This window comes from Bombus flavifrons, chromosome 3 (genome assembly GCF_040668555.2).
Source record: "Bombus flavifrons isolate JBK064 chromosome 3, iyBomFlav1_principal, whole genome shotgun sequence".
NCBI lineage: Eukaryota > Metazoa > Arthropoda > Insecta > Hymenoptera > Apidae > Bombus > Bombus flavifrons.
In genome coordinates this window covers 12803393-12822886 of record NC_138444.1, presented here as the reverse complement: position 1 = coordinate 12822886, position 19494 = coordinate 12803393, and the positions used below count along the sequence as shown (strand labels likewise).

The following is a 19494-nucleotide window of genomic DNA, read 5'->3' as shown; positions in this document are numbered from 1 at the left end:
AAGATAGAAATCTTTATTTATTTTATAAAGGATATATATATATACATCGTATATATATCGTATATTCGATTCGTTAACGAAAAGGATGTCAGAAAGAGACCAATAAGTGATATTTCAATTACTGTCTTCACCCATGGCCACTACTTTGCTAACCATAGCGACACTATCATGATAATCGAAAGCAAAGATTCTTCAGAGCAAATCTCCCTCTCTCTCTTCATTTTTCTTTTCATTTCAAGTAAAAAATCTTGTGTAAATGTATTATTCGTTCAGGTTTTCATCATTTCTTTCTAAATCGAATCGTTGTATTAAGATAAAATTGTGCTCGATGCATCCGGAAAATTCCTAGCAAAATATCTGAGTTTCGTATGCAGTCTCGATCGAACTAGATGAATCATTAAACGAATTACTATTTCCTTCGCAGCATTTGCTTTTCTCTAATCTATTTTTAAGACAACCAATGGCAAAGCAACGTGATTGTTCTTAATCAAAACGATCATCTTCGTACGTCTTTAAAATTATTTTGCTCTCGAAGACAACGCTGTTGCCCTTATTGCTGGAATTGCAGATGTATAGGATTGTCCATTAGAAACTTTACGAACAGCCTAACGTGTATAATACTTTCATAAGCAATAGCTTTCATCCGCAAATAATACCGCAATCGTAGCTTCTAATAACGCACTCCTACGAATTAATTACCAAGAATATTATCGCTTCATGTTCCTCTCAGACTTATTTCAGATACTATTAATGATTACTTACAATCAACCGTATGTATAACGTAGCAATGCTTACGCGCGCATTAAACGGAAAAATATGGAATTGCTCTGCGTTTGCGGACCGTATCTTTACTACTAATCCAACGAACTTTCAGTATCGCTTTTTACCACTTTTATCTGTATATTTTAAAACTTAAAAATCAGTTGTACGTAGTTTATAAATACGATGGCCATATTCTCTGAGAGAAAATAATTTGCCTTGTAAGCTAATAATAATAGCAATAACGGTGATAATAATTTGCAAGCTTTGTTCCATCATATTTCCAAACCGATTCGTGTCTGTGGTAGGAGTGTACGTATTGTAGAATTTGTATCATTTTTATCTGGCTCGATATCATTGGAACAAACTTTCGATTTAAATCTGTAAATGCTTTGGAACAATGAGAAAATAGAAATAGATAATTGATGTGGTCTTTACAGGAAACTACATTTACGTTAAACGGAACGCTGCTAAATAGAAAAGAGTTCTCCGTAATGTTGTAAAAATGAGAAACGAGATGGTGGATTTTTTTTTTTTTTTGAAAAAGATAAATAAACGAAGAGAGGAGCTACTCGAATTACAAAACTGATCTTTACGATCAACGATCATCGCTGTACTTTGTTTAAAACTTAAAATTAAGAGATAATGTCACAGGAATTTCTGCGAGTTTCGTCCGTGCAGCTAAGCATTACGAAACTTCGTTCTGTCTGAAATGAAAAGTATTCGATTAAAATAGGAAATATAATTAAGAAACGATAGTAATAGAGATGCAGGAAGAGTGACACAAGATTTTTTACGTGCAGTACATTCCCAATTTATCAATGAAACAAATGTAACGCTATACTCTTTCGACACCTTTTAGATTTAGCGTATTATCTTCCTTCTCGAATCGAAAAATCGACGACTAAGTATGCGGTTTGTTTTTTTTTTTCTTTTTTTTTTCTTTCATACATCTGCAGCCAAGCTGAAAAACAGTCGTCGGAATTGACCGATATGTAAATTATTGTATCGTTCGAAACGTGCTACTGTATTCTGATTTGCGATTAGAATAACGAAGCACTTTCCTTGTTATTCGTATGAACGGTTAATTTTATGTCTGCGTTAAAATATAAGTCAAGTGTATTATAATATCTTTAACATATTATATTTGTATATAAATATGTTATATTTTAATGTCTTATTGACCGTTGATCTTGTTCCTATGATTGTATTTCGCAATTGAAATTCGTGCGTATGACACGCGTGACAAATATATTCTACCCTTTTTCTTTTTTCTTTTTTCAAAAATATCAAATTAATGATATAAAACACACCTTTGCCTTTTGTTGAGTTGTTGGCAATTGACATAGTTTGTACGTTGCTTAAAAAAAGAAATAATATTGATTCCTTAAGGTGAGTTAATAAAGGGTGTGACGAAGGATATTTATATATTTTAAAGGAAACGAGACATTTTTTAATACATTTTTTTCAATATTTTAACATCAGATGTTAAAATTATTATCAACTTGTATTGTAAATATATGTATAACGTAATTTAATTACAAGAATTATTTTTCTTTTTTTTCATTAGATTTTATTTTAGGTATGTAATCTCGCGTGAACTTTTATTTATAATTTTTTCTACTCGAAGCAAACGACGATGAAAAATTTAGAAACAGTTGATAAGTAATAATCGTGAATTGACATAAGTATATATCACTATGAAATAATATTTCAAAATATATTTCATTAATCTTTGTATTCTTTCAACGTGTTCACGAAAATGAGTTTCCTTTTCTACATGCCCACATTTGTTCAATTTCTTTTTACACGTTTTTTACATTTATTGTATGTATTGATACGTCATTAAATAACGTTCGAGTATTTTGTAATCAAGAAACGAATTGTTTATATGTAGTGTAGTTATACGACGATAAAGATATAACTACGTTCAAATGCGAATAAAATTCACGAGAAACATGATTCATGGGATAAGTTAGATTAGATAATTTATGAATACTTTTACATTCTACCGTTCTTTCAACTTCGAACTATAAAATGTAATAGAAAATAAAAATTTACGAACAAGGGGTGGTATATTGTATTCTTTAATTGTTAAATTTCTATTGTTATACATGGATAATTTTATTATTAACGTTATTAGATGTTTAGTATTAACTAAGCGATCTTCTGATAATTACGATAATTTTATCATGAAAATTAAGATTAAATTACGATTACCGTTGATGAAACAAGCTCAAAATAATTAAATGGAATTGGTAAAATATTTATAGATATCAATATGCTAGTGGAAAATATTTTACGAACATTCCAAACCACGAGAAATCAAATTAAACGTTTCTACTTAATAAAATACCAGCATCTTAAATGCTGTAATGCAAATTGGCGGTCAATAAGATGTTAATTGTTAAATATAAAATACGATTGATTTCGTTAGACGATAATTTAAAAAAAAAAAAAAACTCTAAAGAGAAGACGATAAGCCTTAATTTCACAATGTGTCTTTCATATTCTTTAAATATTAGAGAAAATAAAAACAAGCAAAAAAAAAAAAAAAAATAACGCGAAGTAAGTTGAATCGATTGTTAAGGAGCTACATAAATCCAGGAAATTATCAATTTCTTTTCATATCTTTTGTATCTTCAAGCCTGTCAAATAATTAAACGCTTTAAACGTTTTACCATGAAGCGATTACTGTCAAAAGCGATACCAAAAGTATTAAGAAGATCTGCGAATTGTTGCACCAGCAAATAACACGTAAAAATTAACTGTTCATATAAAAATGTCTGTTATTTTCCACCTTATTTTTTGCAAAACTTGCGCGACTGTAAAACCTAAATATCCACTATTTTGCATAATGAGCATTTTTCTTGAAAATTACATTTCCTTGGATCAGAAAAATATTGAAAGATATGTAGTTCTTAATTTCCTAAATATAAGTAGCTCCTTAATTTGTTAACTGGGCAAAGACGAGTTAACTGGTCGCTCGCATTACCAATATTTTGTACTTAATAATTCATTTATCTCCTCCTTCTTTATCTCATAATTACTTTGATATTAAAGATAATAAATATATTAACCCATTTACATTTGCGTAGAATTCGATCGTAGAATTAATTCGTCTTTCATTAATTATTTGAAAAATCGCCCAGTTAACAAGTTAAAACGACTGAGTTGAATATTACTAGCAGTATAAACTATGTCTAACGCGATTTATCGGATTTGCACGATGGATCATGTTCCCTGTGCTCGTTCATACAGACGAAGGGATCGTTAATCGTTGCTTAAAGGGTTTCGTATTTATTCTAGGGCAAGTCTCCTGCTATTACTTCGAGCAAAACTGTAAACAAGGGATTTACGATATACAGCACAATAACATTAATTAAAAAGAAAAAATTGTAACACGTGTACCGTTTTATTGTGATATCATGGTCATTAAATTCTGCACAGATTGAAAATGTATACCAGATCGAAGTAATAAGTTCGCTCATCTTTCGATGAAATAATATCGAAATTTCGATCGCTGTGATAACAAAGATATTAATAATTCTAAGTTTTATTCGATGAAAGTGACCGTTGACATTGGTATATAACGTCTAATAAATAAAATATAAAAAGTGATGGATACTGTTGAAAAGTTTATTTGAAACGATAAAGCGTCATTGTATCGTAATAATTCTAAGTTCTATTCGATTAACATCGATATACATATAACATCTAAATACACGAAATATATTGAAAGTGAATAAATATTCTTCAAAATTGTTGTTTCGTTATATTCTAAGGCATCGTTGCGCATACTTACTGAGAGATCATCAGAGAACGATCAAAGGGAAAATACGATTGAACGTAATTAAAAAATTCAGCCTTAGGTGAGAAGAAGAGAAGCATTTCGAACGATCTCTGCTTCGGCTTACGAGCTAAGATTTTGTTAAAAAAAAAAAAAAATAAATAAATCCGAAGAGTCGATGCATCTAGAGTTTTGAAGATTACACATACGGTAGCGGCGAATTACGCTCAATTCAATTTATGTGAGTAGATAATTTACAGATAGATAATTTACAGATGGGATAAATCATCGAACTGGAATTACTTAACGAAAGAAAAAGATCTTTAAATCCGTTCCTTTAAATTCGATTCATACGGTAATATGTATAAATAACGATGGCTTCTCTTCGTTGAGACGAAATCGTTCATCACTGGTTCACGAACAGTAAAATGGACGAGGTATAAATACATTATAGTAGCTTTGACCAGTGCACGCCACTTAAGCAGAAACAGTGGCACACGTGATCCTTCTTGATCGGCATTTCGTATCCAAAGAGAGGATACAGCACCGATAAAATCTACTCTTTCTACCATTAATAATACCGATAGGTATCTGGTTATAAATGATAGCCTTTATTATCTTGTATACGCAAGAATACGAGGAATCACGTCGAAAGTATTCAAACACGAGCGTAATGCGAAATTAGTCTTGTACTACTCGGAACTGTCTTGTACACGAAATGTTGAAATAAAACTTCCTGTACGTGCGTTTCTGACGTTATTGATAAATTACCGACTCGGAGGATATCATCGATTAACCGGATAAATTGGAAAATAAAGAAAAATATGTTGTTATTTCTGTATTTAGAGGTAGGGTCATAACAACTATTATTTTATTCTTTAGATAAATTTATCACACCGTTCTGAGCCGAAAACCCTTTGTTGCGCGTTCTTACATGGACTAGGGATAAAAACAAAAGAACATCTTAAACCTATCGATTGTATCTAGAACTATCTTCTAGTTACTATTTACTGTAACTAGCGCATCTGCATATGGATGGCGAGCACGAACTCACGTTGTCATTTTCAACAAAATATGTGCTACGTGTTTTATAAATTTCCTTGAAATTCAGATTTATTTACGTCGACTTCACGCAATAAATAAATAAACTGATCTAAATTTGAAGTTTAAAAATTACCAAGTTCGACAAGGGCTACCAATGTATTATTTTTACATCTCGAATTTAGTTTAATTGTACCGGAACACGATTTACGCAAATGTATCCAGGGACAAGATGATGTACATAATACAGGGTTACCGAAGCTGCCTTTTACCAATAACTTCTCATTCGTGTAATGGAAGATGACATTCGTGAAACTGGTTTTAAAGATTCGTTCATTTACTTCATCTAGATTAATGTTCCCGGGCGACAAAATTGATCAGTGAAAAAATTTCGTTGCTGTTATCGTTATTAGCTCAATAGCAAGATAGTTTTCAGTACTTGCTATCGTCAGTCAAAACCATTAATCTAGAGATAACTGAAGGATGGTTTTGGTGAGGGCCAGATGCGTAGCTTAGAAGAGGCGAGTAAATTCTGGTTGAAAGAGGAGGTGAAACGATAGTACGTCGTGTGGAAAAGGGGAAGACTCGTTGATGGATTGGAAGGAGGAACCTAAAGTCAAGGAAATTCCCGATGAAGGTGGAAATATGGAAGCGTTAAGCTGCTTGCGGGGAATAGAAAAGAAGAAGCAGGAGAATAGGAATAAGAGGAAAGGCAAAAGACAAGGGTGAAGAAAAGTTCAATTTTTCAGAAATAAAGTACAAGTTAAATAATAGACAGGTAATGAATAGTGGAATAAATAAATAGATGCATGAACTGTAATGGTGAAAATGTTTATATAAAAATAAAGTATTTAGAGGAGATGAAACAGATAACCAAGGAATTGATATATTTTTATGTTATTATTGTAGTTATTTGTAAGTTTAGTTGTAGTTTTCTTTTATGATCATAAACTATATAAAACTAAGTCCAATTTCTAGACCATCAGGCTGAAATAAATATCTATATATGTACATAGATAATTGGATGGCAGCGGAATAGTGGGTAAGTTACCCAGTTATAAAAATAATTAAAAGGCCCGGATTTGATTCCCCGACACCCCCATTGTCCGTAATTTAATTAGCAACCAAAAATCAACCAATCTAGAATGGAGTGTTGTTTGGAAAAAAGTGAGATATAAAGCCAAGTTCATTTTAAGGTCGACGAGCTAAAATGGTGTAATAACTATATGTACTAATGCTTCCCTTAAACTCTAACGATGAAAAACGCTAGAAATTTACGTACACAAAATACATAGATTTTTGGTAGGAAAAGGAAAATTTCGTTGTCTTATCAGTCCAATCGAATTAAGCGTAAAAGATCCAGGAACAAATTGATAATAGAAATTTTTTTGCATATAATTCGAAACGATATTTAGAACAAAATAAGCGACTTTGAAACAATTTTCCTTTAACGAAATATCGATTAAACGAAAGAAACACAATTTTTTTTTTACATTTTGCTTTATATCTTTGAAACTATTTGTCGTACGTGAAAAAGCTTCAGTAGAATGTTGTAGCTAATAAAATTATCTGGAAAATGAGACCTGTTCGTTACGGTAAGCACAATTGTTAGGTTGAAAATTAGTAAAAAGCGAAAAAGAAGTCCTTTTTTCTTAAGTTGTTTGCAACATTAATTAAAATTGTCGTACAATATGAAGGTTCTGTAATAAATAAGTACTAGTCATACCAAAGTAGTGTTCCAAATTTCGAATCGATTCTTCTGTTAATTTTCGTACAATCAATTTGTTAACTTACGAAGCGAAAAATTTTAATTTGCGATAAAAACATATCAGCTTATCTCGGTTTATCCTCCGACCTTCTACGCTATCTGAAAGACCTATGTTTTGGTATTCAAATGAACAAAAATTTTTATATTCAAGTGCTTGACTAAAATATAGCGGAAACTAAACTTTTGTTTAGTTGTAAAAAAAGAAACTTGCAGTTTTCATTCTATCGTAATGGAACTTGTTTCGATCGATTTCTGAAGTCATTTTATGTAATTTAAGAAAAGAACGTTTCTCTAGGACCGATTGCCTTTAAGATAGATTGGATGCCCATAAAGGTTTAAAAAATGTTAGCAAAATTGTCTCATTTTCGCAGCAGGCGATTAGAGGCTTTCAAAGTAGCGAGCGAACCACGAGTCGTTTTTAACTCGATCACGCGAAAATTAACTGTAACTTATGGAAAAAAATCGCATTATCTCAACAACTATAGCCTTAATTCTGTTTTCTAATTTGAGGTTATTCAAAGAAAGAAAAACTAGGACTTCTTGTTTTACGTTACTTAAGGGCTGAAAATAAGAACAAAATTTTTGTGTTCCCTTTTTCACTCATCGTTATTGTTAAAATTACATTTATCGTTGCAAAAGTCATATTGTCACGGATAATCAATCATTTCTATAATGTTGAAGTTTAAAAATTATGTTATTATTTATGTCGTTATTTATTTCATTTTTTATTAATTATTTTGTTGTTTATTATTACGTTATGTTGTAAGAGAACGCGAGTCATATGAGAAAAAGAACCCCTCTGTCCTTGTCTATTTAAGTATGCACACTAACGCCGCTCGTTAATCGGTGTTAGACTTACACGTTATACTTTACTGCACGAATGTTCATGATTTATTAGACAAGGACACAAGTGGCCTCTATGCAGTGTTGTCTTCCTACTCCTATATCACTTTTTGAGTTCATTCGCGCATTTTTATGGTTATTAATCATTCATCCATATTGTTTCATGTGCATTTAATTTTGTAAGCTTGCTGCGTTTCATGAAATTCGAAAGTTAGCTTATTTGTGCTTTACCTATCGTCCCCTGCTTTGTTATAACTCACTAGCTTTGTAATGGAATAATCCCGAAAGAATAAAATTCTATGACACATGTATAAAATAATAATTTATTTCATTGGAAAAGAAGAACAATCGTTATGGAACTGACATAAAATTTATTTAAATTTCAGAACGAATTATCATCACTTCAAACAAGAATTACATTTTACAATGCGATTGAAAGAAATGGAGACAGCACTATTTAAGAGCAGTCACACAATCGAATTAAATACTTAATAGAGAAGCAACTGCGAGTGTATCTGTACTTAATTTACCGTGTTTATATGAAACTTAGCCTTAATACCCCATTATTTACAACTATGTTATTTCCCCGTCAGATGGGATATTATTTATTTCATAGCCAATATATCATAGAATCTGTCATTTATTTCAATAGAGTAAGTGTATTGTACCATATTTTAGATGTCACGTATGTATGTCATTTTAAATCCTTTCATCTCTTCTATTAAAGATCTTTGGTACATACAGTGACATGCATTACTATTCGAAAATCATAATGTGGGAGACAGTATTGTTGTATACGTTTCTTCATAATAGATAACTGACAGAATGTTTTGTTATATATTAAAACAAACATTGAAGTTAATAAAAACATGTATTTTATTTATTTAATGTATATACATCTCTTAATTAAGAAAAAACAAGCTAAATAGTGTTAAAAATTTTTGAAATATCCGAATACTAATCTGAGTCACTACATGTCTTTCGAATAATGTTCAATTATTCAATTTATTTCAGATACATATCAAATCAGTACTGTCATGATAAATAACTAGCTTAATAAATATTATTTATGAATTTCTAATTATTTCATTTTTCACAATTAATTTTATAAATCAATAAAATTGATAAAGCGTTTAAATTAGACAGTAGAGTTATTAGTAGAAACATTAGTAGAGACATCTAGCGTTGAATATAGATACTATCATGGCCCAGTTCGACCCAACTGACATTTTAAACTATAGTCATTACGTTTCCTGCGATGTATAATGTGATAGTATAATTGTTTTAGATGCGAGATATTTGCAAATATGTAACACGACGTGAAATTGTTAATTTCGATACAACCACGTTCAGATAAAAGTATTTTTTAGATATATTTTACGTGTCATTGTTCCGGTTAATCAAATTTTTTAAGTATAAAAGTAACCTCAAAATCAGTGATGCTCGTTTTACGTAGCTTTCAAAATACGAACTTGCTCGTGTTGCTTGGTGGTCTGTTACTGTGTCTTGTTTTTATGATACAAGTGAAACAAATTTACAATAACAATCAGAAATACAACAGATATTTAGGATACAAGGAATACGTAAGACTTTCAGAGACAATCATATATATTCATGTTGCGTTTTCTTATGAATTTAAATCGATTCGTTTGGACTTTAGATGAATGAAATATCATCGGAACTGAAAGCAGTAGAAAAGTCTGCGAATAAATCCTCGACGTATGTTCGTCAGTTAAACGAAATCCTCTTGAAACATCGTGATAAGGATTTGAAAAATATGACTGTATCACGTCCTGTTCTTTGATTAGAAATTTTTGTAGTAGGTATATTTAGAGAGAATTATTCAATATGTTAACCGTTAATACTTATGTATATGTTCAAATAATTAGTATATTTGAACAAGTATGTTAATATTTTATTTCTGTTAGAATAATGAATTTGTACATAAAATTGCTATTTGCATAAGAAGGAGAAATATACAAATTTATATTTTGTAAATAATATATTTGTATTTTCGTATATGAAAATCATTAATATTTTTATTTGATATTAATGTAGTGGAAGAATTCTGTTATGTATATTATTCTATTATTATATAACAAAGAGTCACAAACTTGTAGCATAAATGAAATTTATTTAAATACCCCAAAACCGTTTCTACAATATTATGTAAAAAAAACATAATAATTATGATAATAAAAATATAAAAATTATAAAACATAAAAATTATAATAATTATGAATATAAACTATAAATATCCTCTATATTGCTGTGTCATGTTGGCATTAATTATTTATTATATTTTCATATTGCAAAAAGATTGAAATAATCAATATGTCTTAAATAAGATTTTCAAGTGGCATACATTGTGGTTCTTTAGTTCCAATAAGAACTCCTCTAGGTGCACAAAGCCAAGGATCTTTGGTTGTTTTCTGCCATTTTAATAATCTTTCTTGTAAATCAAAGAATATTTTCTGAAAATAAAATTTATATATGGTTTAATATTTTAGGATATATTTGTTCAAGTATAGCAAGTGTTTCGTTTTTAATTACTTTTGCAGATGATTTAGAGGCAATATTATTTTTTTCTTCTGGATCATATTTTAAATCATACAATTCCCATTCTGGCCTTTCATAGTAATTTTCTAATGTCTTGTACCATGGAAGTGATTGTTTATTCCTGGTTCTATTCAAAAGATCCTTTAAATAAAAGAAAAATGTATGATTTATAATTTAAAAAATATTACATAACCTTTTCTCATATTATTAATTTTTATCTTTTGCAGGTTACCTGAAAGGTTGGTGAGACGTAAAAATCTTGATCAATAGGGAATGGCATTTTATAGTTAATGTTATGTATAAGCTTATATCTTTTAGTTCTAATAGCACGCATGGGATAATACATAGTAACTTCATGATGTGTTTGACTGGCAAAAACAGCTGTATCATTTTCTATGGGTTCTGGAAACACATAAATGTGTAGCAAGATAATGTTAAAGGTCTCTTAATCCTGAAGGTAGATAATTTGAATTTACCTTCAATAAGAAGTGGAAGGAGTGATTTTCCAGTCAAATGAGGAGCTTCATTTGTATCAAATGAAGATTGATCTGTATATGGTATGTTAAACCAGTCTAATAATGTTGGTACAATATCCAATAATGATGTTAAACTGTGTGTTACACTATTTCTCCTATGATTAGGAATTGGTGACCTAATCATCATAGGTTCTGCCAATCCTAATGTGATAAAGTTAATTATTTTTCTATAGTAGATATCTTTAACTTTATTTTTTTAAAAAGAAGTTTCTCTTTGCTTATTTATATATTTTAAATAATTTGACTAGTACCTGGTTCATATAAATTTGTTCTACCATTTGGAAATGGTATACCATTATCAGAAGTGTAAATTACTAATGTATTATTTTTAAAACCAGCATTCTCTAGTTCTTTTAAAACTAATCCTACACCTATAAAAATTTCAACATTTATTAGTAATGTTAGTTTTTAAATTTCATTATTGTTTTTAATAAAATACCTTGATCTAAGCGAGAAATGGTTGTATATTGAGCAGAAATATCACGTCTAGCAGCTTCTGTATTTTGAACAAAATATGGTACTTTCACTTGTTCCCACTGATAGTATATTGGATACCAGTCAGGGATAGTACCCATACCAGTGTCTCCATTGCCAAATTTTTCACAAAAATTGCCATATTCTGGATGTGTATGACCACATCTATGAGGATCGTGAAATGCAATATATAAAAAGAAGGGCCTGGAAATGTAGTACTTTATTTATCTTTGTCATTCTTCAAGTTGAAGTCTATCAAATTCATACTTTGTCTTATTTTGAGATAGAAATTCTCTGACTAAAAGTTTAATTTTGGTAATGTTTCGACCAACTTGAAGTATAGAATTATTTTCTTCTGTATGGGAAAAATCAAATGGATACACACTACCTGGGCCTACATGCTTTTTACCTATGATACCTGTAAAATATTTATAAATGATTTTTGAGTTTTCATAATTCTTAAATTTAAATATACCTGTCTTTATATTGTTTTTTTTTAATATTTTTGGCAAACTTTGGACAGTTTCAAATGAGTTAAAGTGATGAATTCCATGATGGAGACCATACATCCCATTTTGATGACTCGGTAAACCAGTGAGTAAGGAGGAACGACTAAAATGTTTACAAATTGTGAAAGTAACACAAAGTAATAATATGATAACTACATTGATATGAAATATTGAACAGCAAGTTGGACAATAATAATGATACCTAGGAGAACAACTGCTGACTGAAGAATATGCATTATTAAACAGTAAACTCTCTTTTGCCAAGTTATCTAGATTAGGTGTTTGGCAAATATTATTTAAATAGGATCGCATTTCAAATCCCCCATCGTCAGCTGCACAAAAAATTAAACTTTATATTTATATTTCCCTAAGATTGTAAAATATGAAAAGATATTTTATTTTTTAATTGAAGATATATAACACAGATGAAGAATATTAACTAAAATTTTATTTTTACATGAAAATATAAAACAAAATATGTATTTTAATTTTTAAAAATTTTATTTCGCATTTCATAAGATTGAAATAACAAAATTTTTGAGAATAAAGCAGTAGTATATTTTTACCCAAAAGTAAGACAGCATTTTTATGCGGCACGATGTTTGCATTTATCTTATATAATTCTAATAAGATAAGGAAGACAAAGCAGTATAATTTAATCGAGCAACTCCTTCTTAACATTGCAATTTTGCAGATAAAGAACACGTCAAATGAGCCACGTATCAATCTAACCACCGTCTGTATTTTTGTTTTTTTTTTTCTTCGTTACTTTGTATGCAGTATTTAATTTATTTCGTGGTCGATGAAAATAGAGAAAGTAGAGAAAATGAAATATCAACTTAATTACGGTCGTAATATTGTGTAATAAAATAGTGTTATCTTTATTCATATATTAACGACTTGTTGTCTAGACAGGTTATATTCATTGTGTATTTATCAATCATTTTTTAGATATATATCTATATGTTCTGATTTTTTCGATAATTTTTACAAAAGTGTTATGATTTTTTATTAGAATTGTAATGTATTTTGTTTTTCTCGTTCTTTTTCGTCGATTTAGTAATTATTTTTATTAAGATTGTTTTGATATGATTTAATCTGTCAGGAAGAAGATCATAAGTGGAGGGGAATTGTTAATATATAATAATCAGAGAAACGCCTTGCACGTGACTTGCGTGTGACTTGTTTGGTTCATACCATAGTTTTTTAAAATAGTAATAAATTTTTTATACCAAGCAATTTTTTATATTTAGTTATAAAAATTTCTTAATAGCTATATTTATATTTTGTACAGAGCTTTTAACATTTTTTCCTTATTAAAAATTTAATGTAAAAATTTATGTTTCAGGTAAGCAGATAAACAGTATCATTTTACTATGACTAAGAAGATAATATGTTTATTTGATGTCGATGGCACACTTACGGATCCTAGACAGGTATAAATATTTATATTAAAAACAAAATACATTCTGCTTGTTATGAATAAGTTTTAATTTCTTATTAGGCAATTAAACCATCCGTGGAGAAGTTCCTTTTGGGGACTGTTAAGAAAGAGTTTGACATAGCTATAGTTGGAGGATCAGATCTAAATAAGATTAAAGAGCAGTTGGGTGGTAAAAGTATATTTGAAAAGTACAAATATGTTTTTGCAGAGAATGGACTTATTGCTTTTAAAGAGGGTAAACAATTACCTACAGATGTAAGTGATACAATTAAGAGACAATATTAAATTGTTATAAAATTTTCTGTTTCTTACTTTTTATTTCTTACTTCAGACAATTCAAAGTATTATTGGTGAAGAGGCATTGCAAGATTTGATCAATTTTTGTCTGAAATACATATCTGAATTACATCTACCATTCAAGCGTGGAACTTTTATAGAATTTAGGACAGGAATGCTTAATGTATCACCAGTTGGTCGTAATTGTACTAAAGAAGAGCGTATTCAGTTTTATGAATACGATCTTGAGCATCAAATACGTCAGAAATTTATTCAAGCTATCAAAAAGGAGTTTCCAGATCTTGCTTTAACATACAGTATTGGTAAGTGAGATTTTTATATTTGTATAACATTTGTTCTTCATATAGATTTTTATTGAAAATGTGTCTATTATATGTGTAAAGGAGGTCAAATATCTTTTGACGTTTTTCCTATTGGTTGGGACAAGACATATTGTCTAAGACATATTCAAGGATATGAAGAGATACATTTCTTTGGTGACAAAACAGCAGAAGGTGGCAATGATTATGAAATTTATGAAAGTGATTTAACTGTTGGACATCGTGTAACTTGTCCAGAAGATACAGTTAATGAACTCAATATTCTTATAGCATTTATTAAAGAAAAAAGAGAACGAGAACAACTGGAGGTTCCTATGCAATGTGCATAATGCAGTGAATATTTAATGTACTAAATAATTTACTTAAAAAAGAAGGTACTTTTATATATTTACGTTGATTTGTTTTTCTGTTTTATTAGTAAGCATTCCATTTATAGTATTACATTTCCAATGTCAAAAGAATTTTTGGTACAATTAAAAAATTTAGATTATTCAATCTTTATTTTCATCAAATTGACTATTTCAATTTGTTAAAATAATCTTATGAGAAATTAAATTGTAAATTTCGTTTTTAATGTTTTATAAAGAACATGTGTTGAAGTATAAAATTGATGCAATTGCTTGTAATATGCATTTGAATGAAATGAGAATTAATGTTATATATATAAACATAATTATTTTATTTTTTTAAAATAAACTTATGTGTTTACATAAATATATACATATTGTGTATTAACAACAACAACAACATTGTTATAAACTATATAAAATTCTGAAATTGTTTAAATCACGTATAAAAATACTTAAAACTATGAACCTAATAATATTATTTCTGTACTGTATTAAATATTAGTTTACTAACTTCATATGTTTCTATTTAAATACAACTATGCTTGAACTTTCATAATGATGTGTTGATGATCGAAATTAATCACATTATAATGATGTAGTACAAGAAAGGCATGTTTCTGCATCTAATCTCGATTAAAATGCACTTTCGTGATATGTAGATAATTAAGCGTAACAAACTTATAAAATACGTTGTATTTTATTTTTATATGTTTAAACTCCCTGATAAATGGGCATACGTTTCGTCCCAAATGCTGCAAGTCCTTCGATTCTATCTTTTGAATCTACAACTGTGTTGTAACATTGTTTTTCAATTTCAAATCCATCTGTAATAGGCATTTGTAAACCTTTTGATATCGCTGTTTTTGCCATTCTAAAATATGATAAAAAAAAAATATGAGTATTATTTATTATGATGTATTGTCTGTTGTGTATTATATTTATATAAACCAAATTTGTAAACTTATACTTACTTAACTCCAATTGGTCCATTAGGTAAGATTTCTCTGGCAATTGTTAAAGCAGCTTGATAAGCCGCATCACCACTTTTATTTTGTGGAACTACTTCATTTACTAAACCAATCTTCATAGCCTGTTCACCATCAACAATGCGTGCAGTGTAAATAAGTTCTTTTGCTCTAGCACTTCCAATTATTCTTGGAAGTCTTTGAGTGCCTCCTGCTCCAGGAATAATAGCCCATTTTGTTTCTACAAGGCCCATTTTAGCTTCTGATGCTGCAACTCTAATATCTGTGGCTAGAGCAATTTCTAATCCACCACCTAGTGCAGCACCATCAATAGCAGATATCACTGGGGTTGGTAAAGTTTCTATATCATATGTCATATTTCTCAAGAATGAAACAAATTTTGAAATTTCTGCTGTGTCCATTCTTGCTCTTTCTCTCAAGTCTGCACCAGCACAGAAAACTTTTGGGACCAAACTACGAATGATTAATACTCTCAACTTTGAGTCTTCTCTGATGGAAGAAATGGCATCATGTAACTGACTAGTTATAGTTTTGCCAAGAGCATTGCAAACTGTGGGTCGATTTAGTCCTAATACTACAATGCCATTGTCTTTTCCATCCAAATACTTAAGTACTACTTCTTTCACATCATCTTTTGGATTTAACATTGCATTGGTAGACATTGCCTTTGTAGCAGTTGTACAAAGAGAATGGAAAGTGTGTCTGACACTTGTCGTTAAAGACCCCATTATGTAAAGTTTATGTGTAAACAGGCTTTCACTCAATTAAGTCTTGTGTAAACACAATCTGAAAAGAAATCTCCATTATTAAAAATATTACAACAAGAAATATTAATAATTATCTTATAAATTATTCATAATATTAATATGCAGTTCATACAAGAGTTTAATTCGAATTACTTTTAACACTTAAAAAGTGAATAAACATATCCAATAAAGAATTATTGATCCTAATATACCAATGAAGAATTATAATATATTAGTAATTGAATATCACAGATTAAAAATATGGTAAGTTATTTTTAAGAGCTTACATGATATTTTAGAACTCAAAGAATTAAAATTACTTTTGTCTAAATATGCTCCTATAAGCAAGTTTTAAAAATCGTTCAATTCATAGTCAACAAAACATTATAGCCATCTAGCGGTAAAATGAATTGTTTAGAAATTAAATTAAAGCTTCCGCTTTTGAAAATTTTCTATGCATATTATTTCGATTTCTTACGTAATTAATTAATTACATGCAATTAGTGCAAAGTGCTCTATTTTGGACCTGTTTGCGCCGTCTACAGGTGAATTAGTGCAACTAACAAGAATCAAAATTTCTAACTAGTAAATGACACCACCACATTCGAAATGTATGCCGGTATATTATATAAGTCTGACCAGAGAGGAAATGGGAGTACTCGCGCTTATGGACTTGGTTGTTCCTGGACTAGTGCTGCATCATGCGGCCAAGTGCTGAGGTTAATTAAAGTTAGCATACACAAAAACTTGTAAAATTAGGGATCTGCCCTGTTTGATTGCACAAAGGCATTGTAGTAGCCAATGCGGATGATTATGAATAACAATAAATAAATGATGAAAGTAGAAAATTAAGTATAAACAAATAAAATAAAACTGGGGAAATTCTTAACTTTAAGCTTAAATACATAGATTATTGTATATGTTAAATTGCAACCAAACAGAGCAGATCCCTAATTTTATAGGTTCTTGTATATGCTAACTTTAGTTGACCTCAGCACTTGACCGCATGGTGCAGCACCTGTACTGCGAAACAACTAGACGGGCGTGGAAACTCTCGTCTGGTCTGACTGGCGCCTCGTCCTTATTATCAAATATCTCTATGGAAAGTACAAAAACAATGATGATTAAGTATATTAGGTATATTAAGTATACAATGAAGTAATAATGACAATCAAATTCCTGAACGTTGGGTACGACGTACAAGCGACGTACTAACGACGCGTACTCGAGTCGGCACGGTATGTCGGCATGTATGTATATGTATAGATATATACGTGCATATATACTTTTATGCGACGCATGAACTAAAAATTCCGGATGAAAAAATATTTCATTATAACCCATACTAAGTACATATGTCAAGCTTTACAATATGAACACAAGTATTGTATAAGAATCTTTTGTTAGCATAGAATATTGTAAAAATTGTAAATCGGGCCAGCAACGAACTTGTCAAAGAAAGAACAGCATCGGCATGTTTACAAATCTGACTTCTGTCTTATTCTTATTATCAAACATCTCCATAAAGAATACAATAATAACAATTATCTTCCTAAACGTTGAAGAATGAAATTATAAAGTAATTAACGAAAGATTAATATACTTAATATTCTAATGGATAAATAGTATCGGCTTGTTTATATTATGTATACATAAGTCTGACCGGCGACTTATTCTTATTATCAAATAGAAGTACAATAATAACGATAAACAGATTGAAATATATTACACCGTAAAACTGCATTTTCACATAATATTACACATTTTACAGTATACTATGCACATTTTCTCAGAAAATGTTAATTTAAAATCTGTCATTAATATTTTTGAAAATTGTTTAGTCCAACAAATTTATCTTGTTTTAATCACCCTAGAGAATTTAGTAAAACGTAGGTCACTGACGACCACCGTGCCAGTCAGCGTGTTAACTTTTTAAATATTGAAAAATCATTCCAATAAAAGTGTAAAACACCTAATGAAAGATTAATATTCCGAATATTTTAACACGGTCAAGTCTGACTTGTGTCTTACTCTCATTAACACATATCACTATAAAAAATACAGTAAACACGATTAGTTTTTGAACTTTGAAGAATTATTCAAATGAAATTATCAAATAATTAATGAAACGTGTAAACGTATACATATAAATGAAGAAAAATAGGAATACCGTGTCTTCTTTCGAAGCGTGTAGGAATGTCTCTGACGACTCCTTGGACTTTACGCACCGTCGCGTTGCGCCAATAGCATTTGTGGTAGGGAGGCCCGAGAAAAGTTCAAATATAACGTAGTAACTTCAGTACTTCGACGACGACGTCGCAGAGTCGCAAGCGCAACTGGTTGTTGTAGAAAATGAAAGGAAAATATATTCTTCGCGACCTACTCAAGTTGACGTGTATTTATACACTGTGTGTCACACGCACACAGATAAGATTCAAACATCCATTTTGCGTCAGTCGATACGTTTTTCTATCTCTCCTGTTAACTTTACGAAGCGCGAGTTGCTGCTAGAATGGAAGAAAAGCCAATATTTCGAGGTTCTCAACTAAAACAATTAATATGCATTATCAGTATTTATATTAACAAATGCCTGAGACACCCTTAAGTAGGTTTCTAATAGAGTACATTGTTGAATGATTTGTATAAAGCTAGACCTGTAACTTTAAAGAATGAAAAGTATGGTTAGTAAAATACATATTATGGATCTCGTAAACCGATAATTTAATTTAATTTTGATTAATTGAGATTAATATAAAAATGGATTAATAAATTTATAAAAGTCATGATAATGGCTTTTTCATAAGCAGCGTAGTCTATATAGATTATAAGTAGTCTATATATAATATAGTTATGTAATATAGTATATAAATTAGAATATATTCGAACCTACATACGTACCTACTACCATTAATAATAATTAATTAATAAAATATGTTGTACAAAGATAAATAACTGTCTTATCAAACAAATTAGGATTTTATCTAATAAAATAGCAAAATGTATACTTTTCTATTTGCAGGTAATCGAAGTTTTAGAATTTTTATATAAAATATGAAATATCTATTTTCACCA

At 29.7% G+C, this 19494-nt stretch overlaps 4 protein-coding genes across 16 annotated transcripts in view; 2 read left to right on the top strand and 2 right to left on the bottom strand.

Moving 5' to 3' along the window:
- wun (wunen) overlaps positions 1–11127 on the top strand; it is a 63655-nt gene extending 52528 nt beyond the window's left edge. For 3 of the 8 annotated variants that reach the window (XR_011176238.1, XR_011176235.1, XM_069132881.1), the window contains exon 8: positions 4069–4537. Coding sequence is in view for 4 of the 8 variants with exons in the window: in XM_069132881.1 (XP_068988982.1) it covers positions 4069–4161 (93 nt within the window). In the remaining 4 variants the exon portion in view is untranslated. Of the gene's footprint in view, positions 1–1199; positions 2827–4068; positions 4538–8587; positions 9341–9861; positions 10021–10987 lie in introns of those variants that run through there. The other 5 variants (XR_011176237.1, XR_011176236.1, XM_069132883.1 and 2 more) reach the window with 3 other exon arrangements.
- Positions 1–15654, top strand: part of Pmm2 (phosphomannomutase) — a 70700-nt gene extending 55046 nt beyond the window's left edge. Inside the window, exons 1-5 of one of the 6 annotated variants that reach the window (XM_069132891.1) lie at positions 11182–11317; positions 13628–13715; positions 13784–13978; positions 14055–14322; positions 14404–15654. In XM_069132891.1, coding sequence (XP_068988992.1) covers positions 13656–13715; positions 13784–13978; positions 14055–14322; positions 14404–14669 — 789 coding nt within the window. In that variant the 5' untranslated portion in view covers positions 11182–11317; positions 13628–13655 and the 3' untranslated portion in view covers positions 14670–15654. The other 5 variants (XM_069132889.1, XM_069132894.1, XM_069132893.1 and 2 more) reach the window with 5 other exon arrangements.
- Sgsh (N-sulfoglucosamine sulfohydrolase) lies at positions 10312–12971 on the bottom strand. Its single transcript, XM_069132866.1, has 10 exons — positions 12846–12971; positions 12482–12611; positions 12246–12382; positions 12038–12188; positions 11736–11974; positions 11548–11667; positions 11237–11437; positions 10993–11162; positions 10755–10901; positions 10312–10675 (listed from the first exon to the last, which is right to left on the bottom strand). Exons 1-10 carry the CDS (start codon positions 12958–12960, stop codon positions 10541–10543), a joined length of 1545 nt encoding a protein of 514 aa, XP_068988967.1. The 5' UTR covers positions 12961–12971; the 3' UTR covers positions 10312–10540.
- On the bottom strand, positions 15402–18802 carry LOC138190233 (methylglutaconyl-CoA hydratase, mitochondrial). The gene is made up of 3 exons (XM_069132885.1): positions 18593–18802; positions 15662–16462; positions 15402–15561 (listed from the first exon to the last, which is right to left on the bottom strand). Exons 2-3 carry the CDS (start codon positions 16402–16404, stop codon positions 15402–15404), a joined length of 903 nt encoding a protein of 300 aa, XP_068988986.1. The 5' UTR covers positions 16405–16462; positions 18593–18802.
- Positions 18803–19494: the final 692 nt, after the last annotated feature.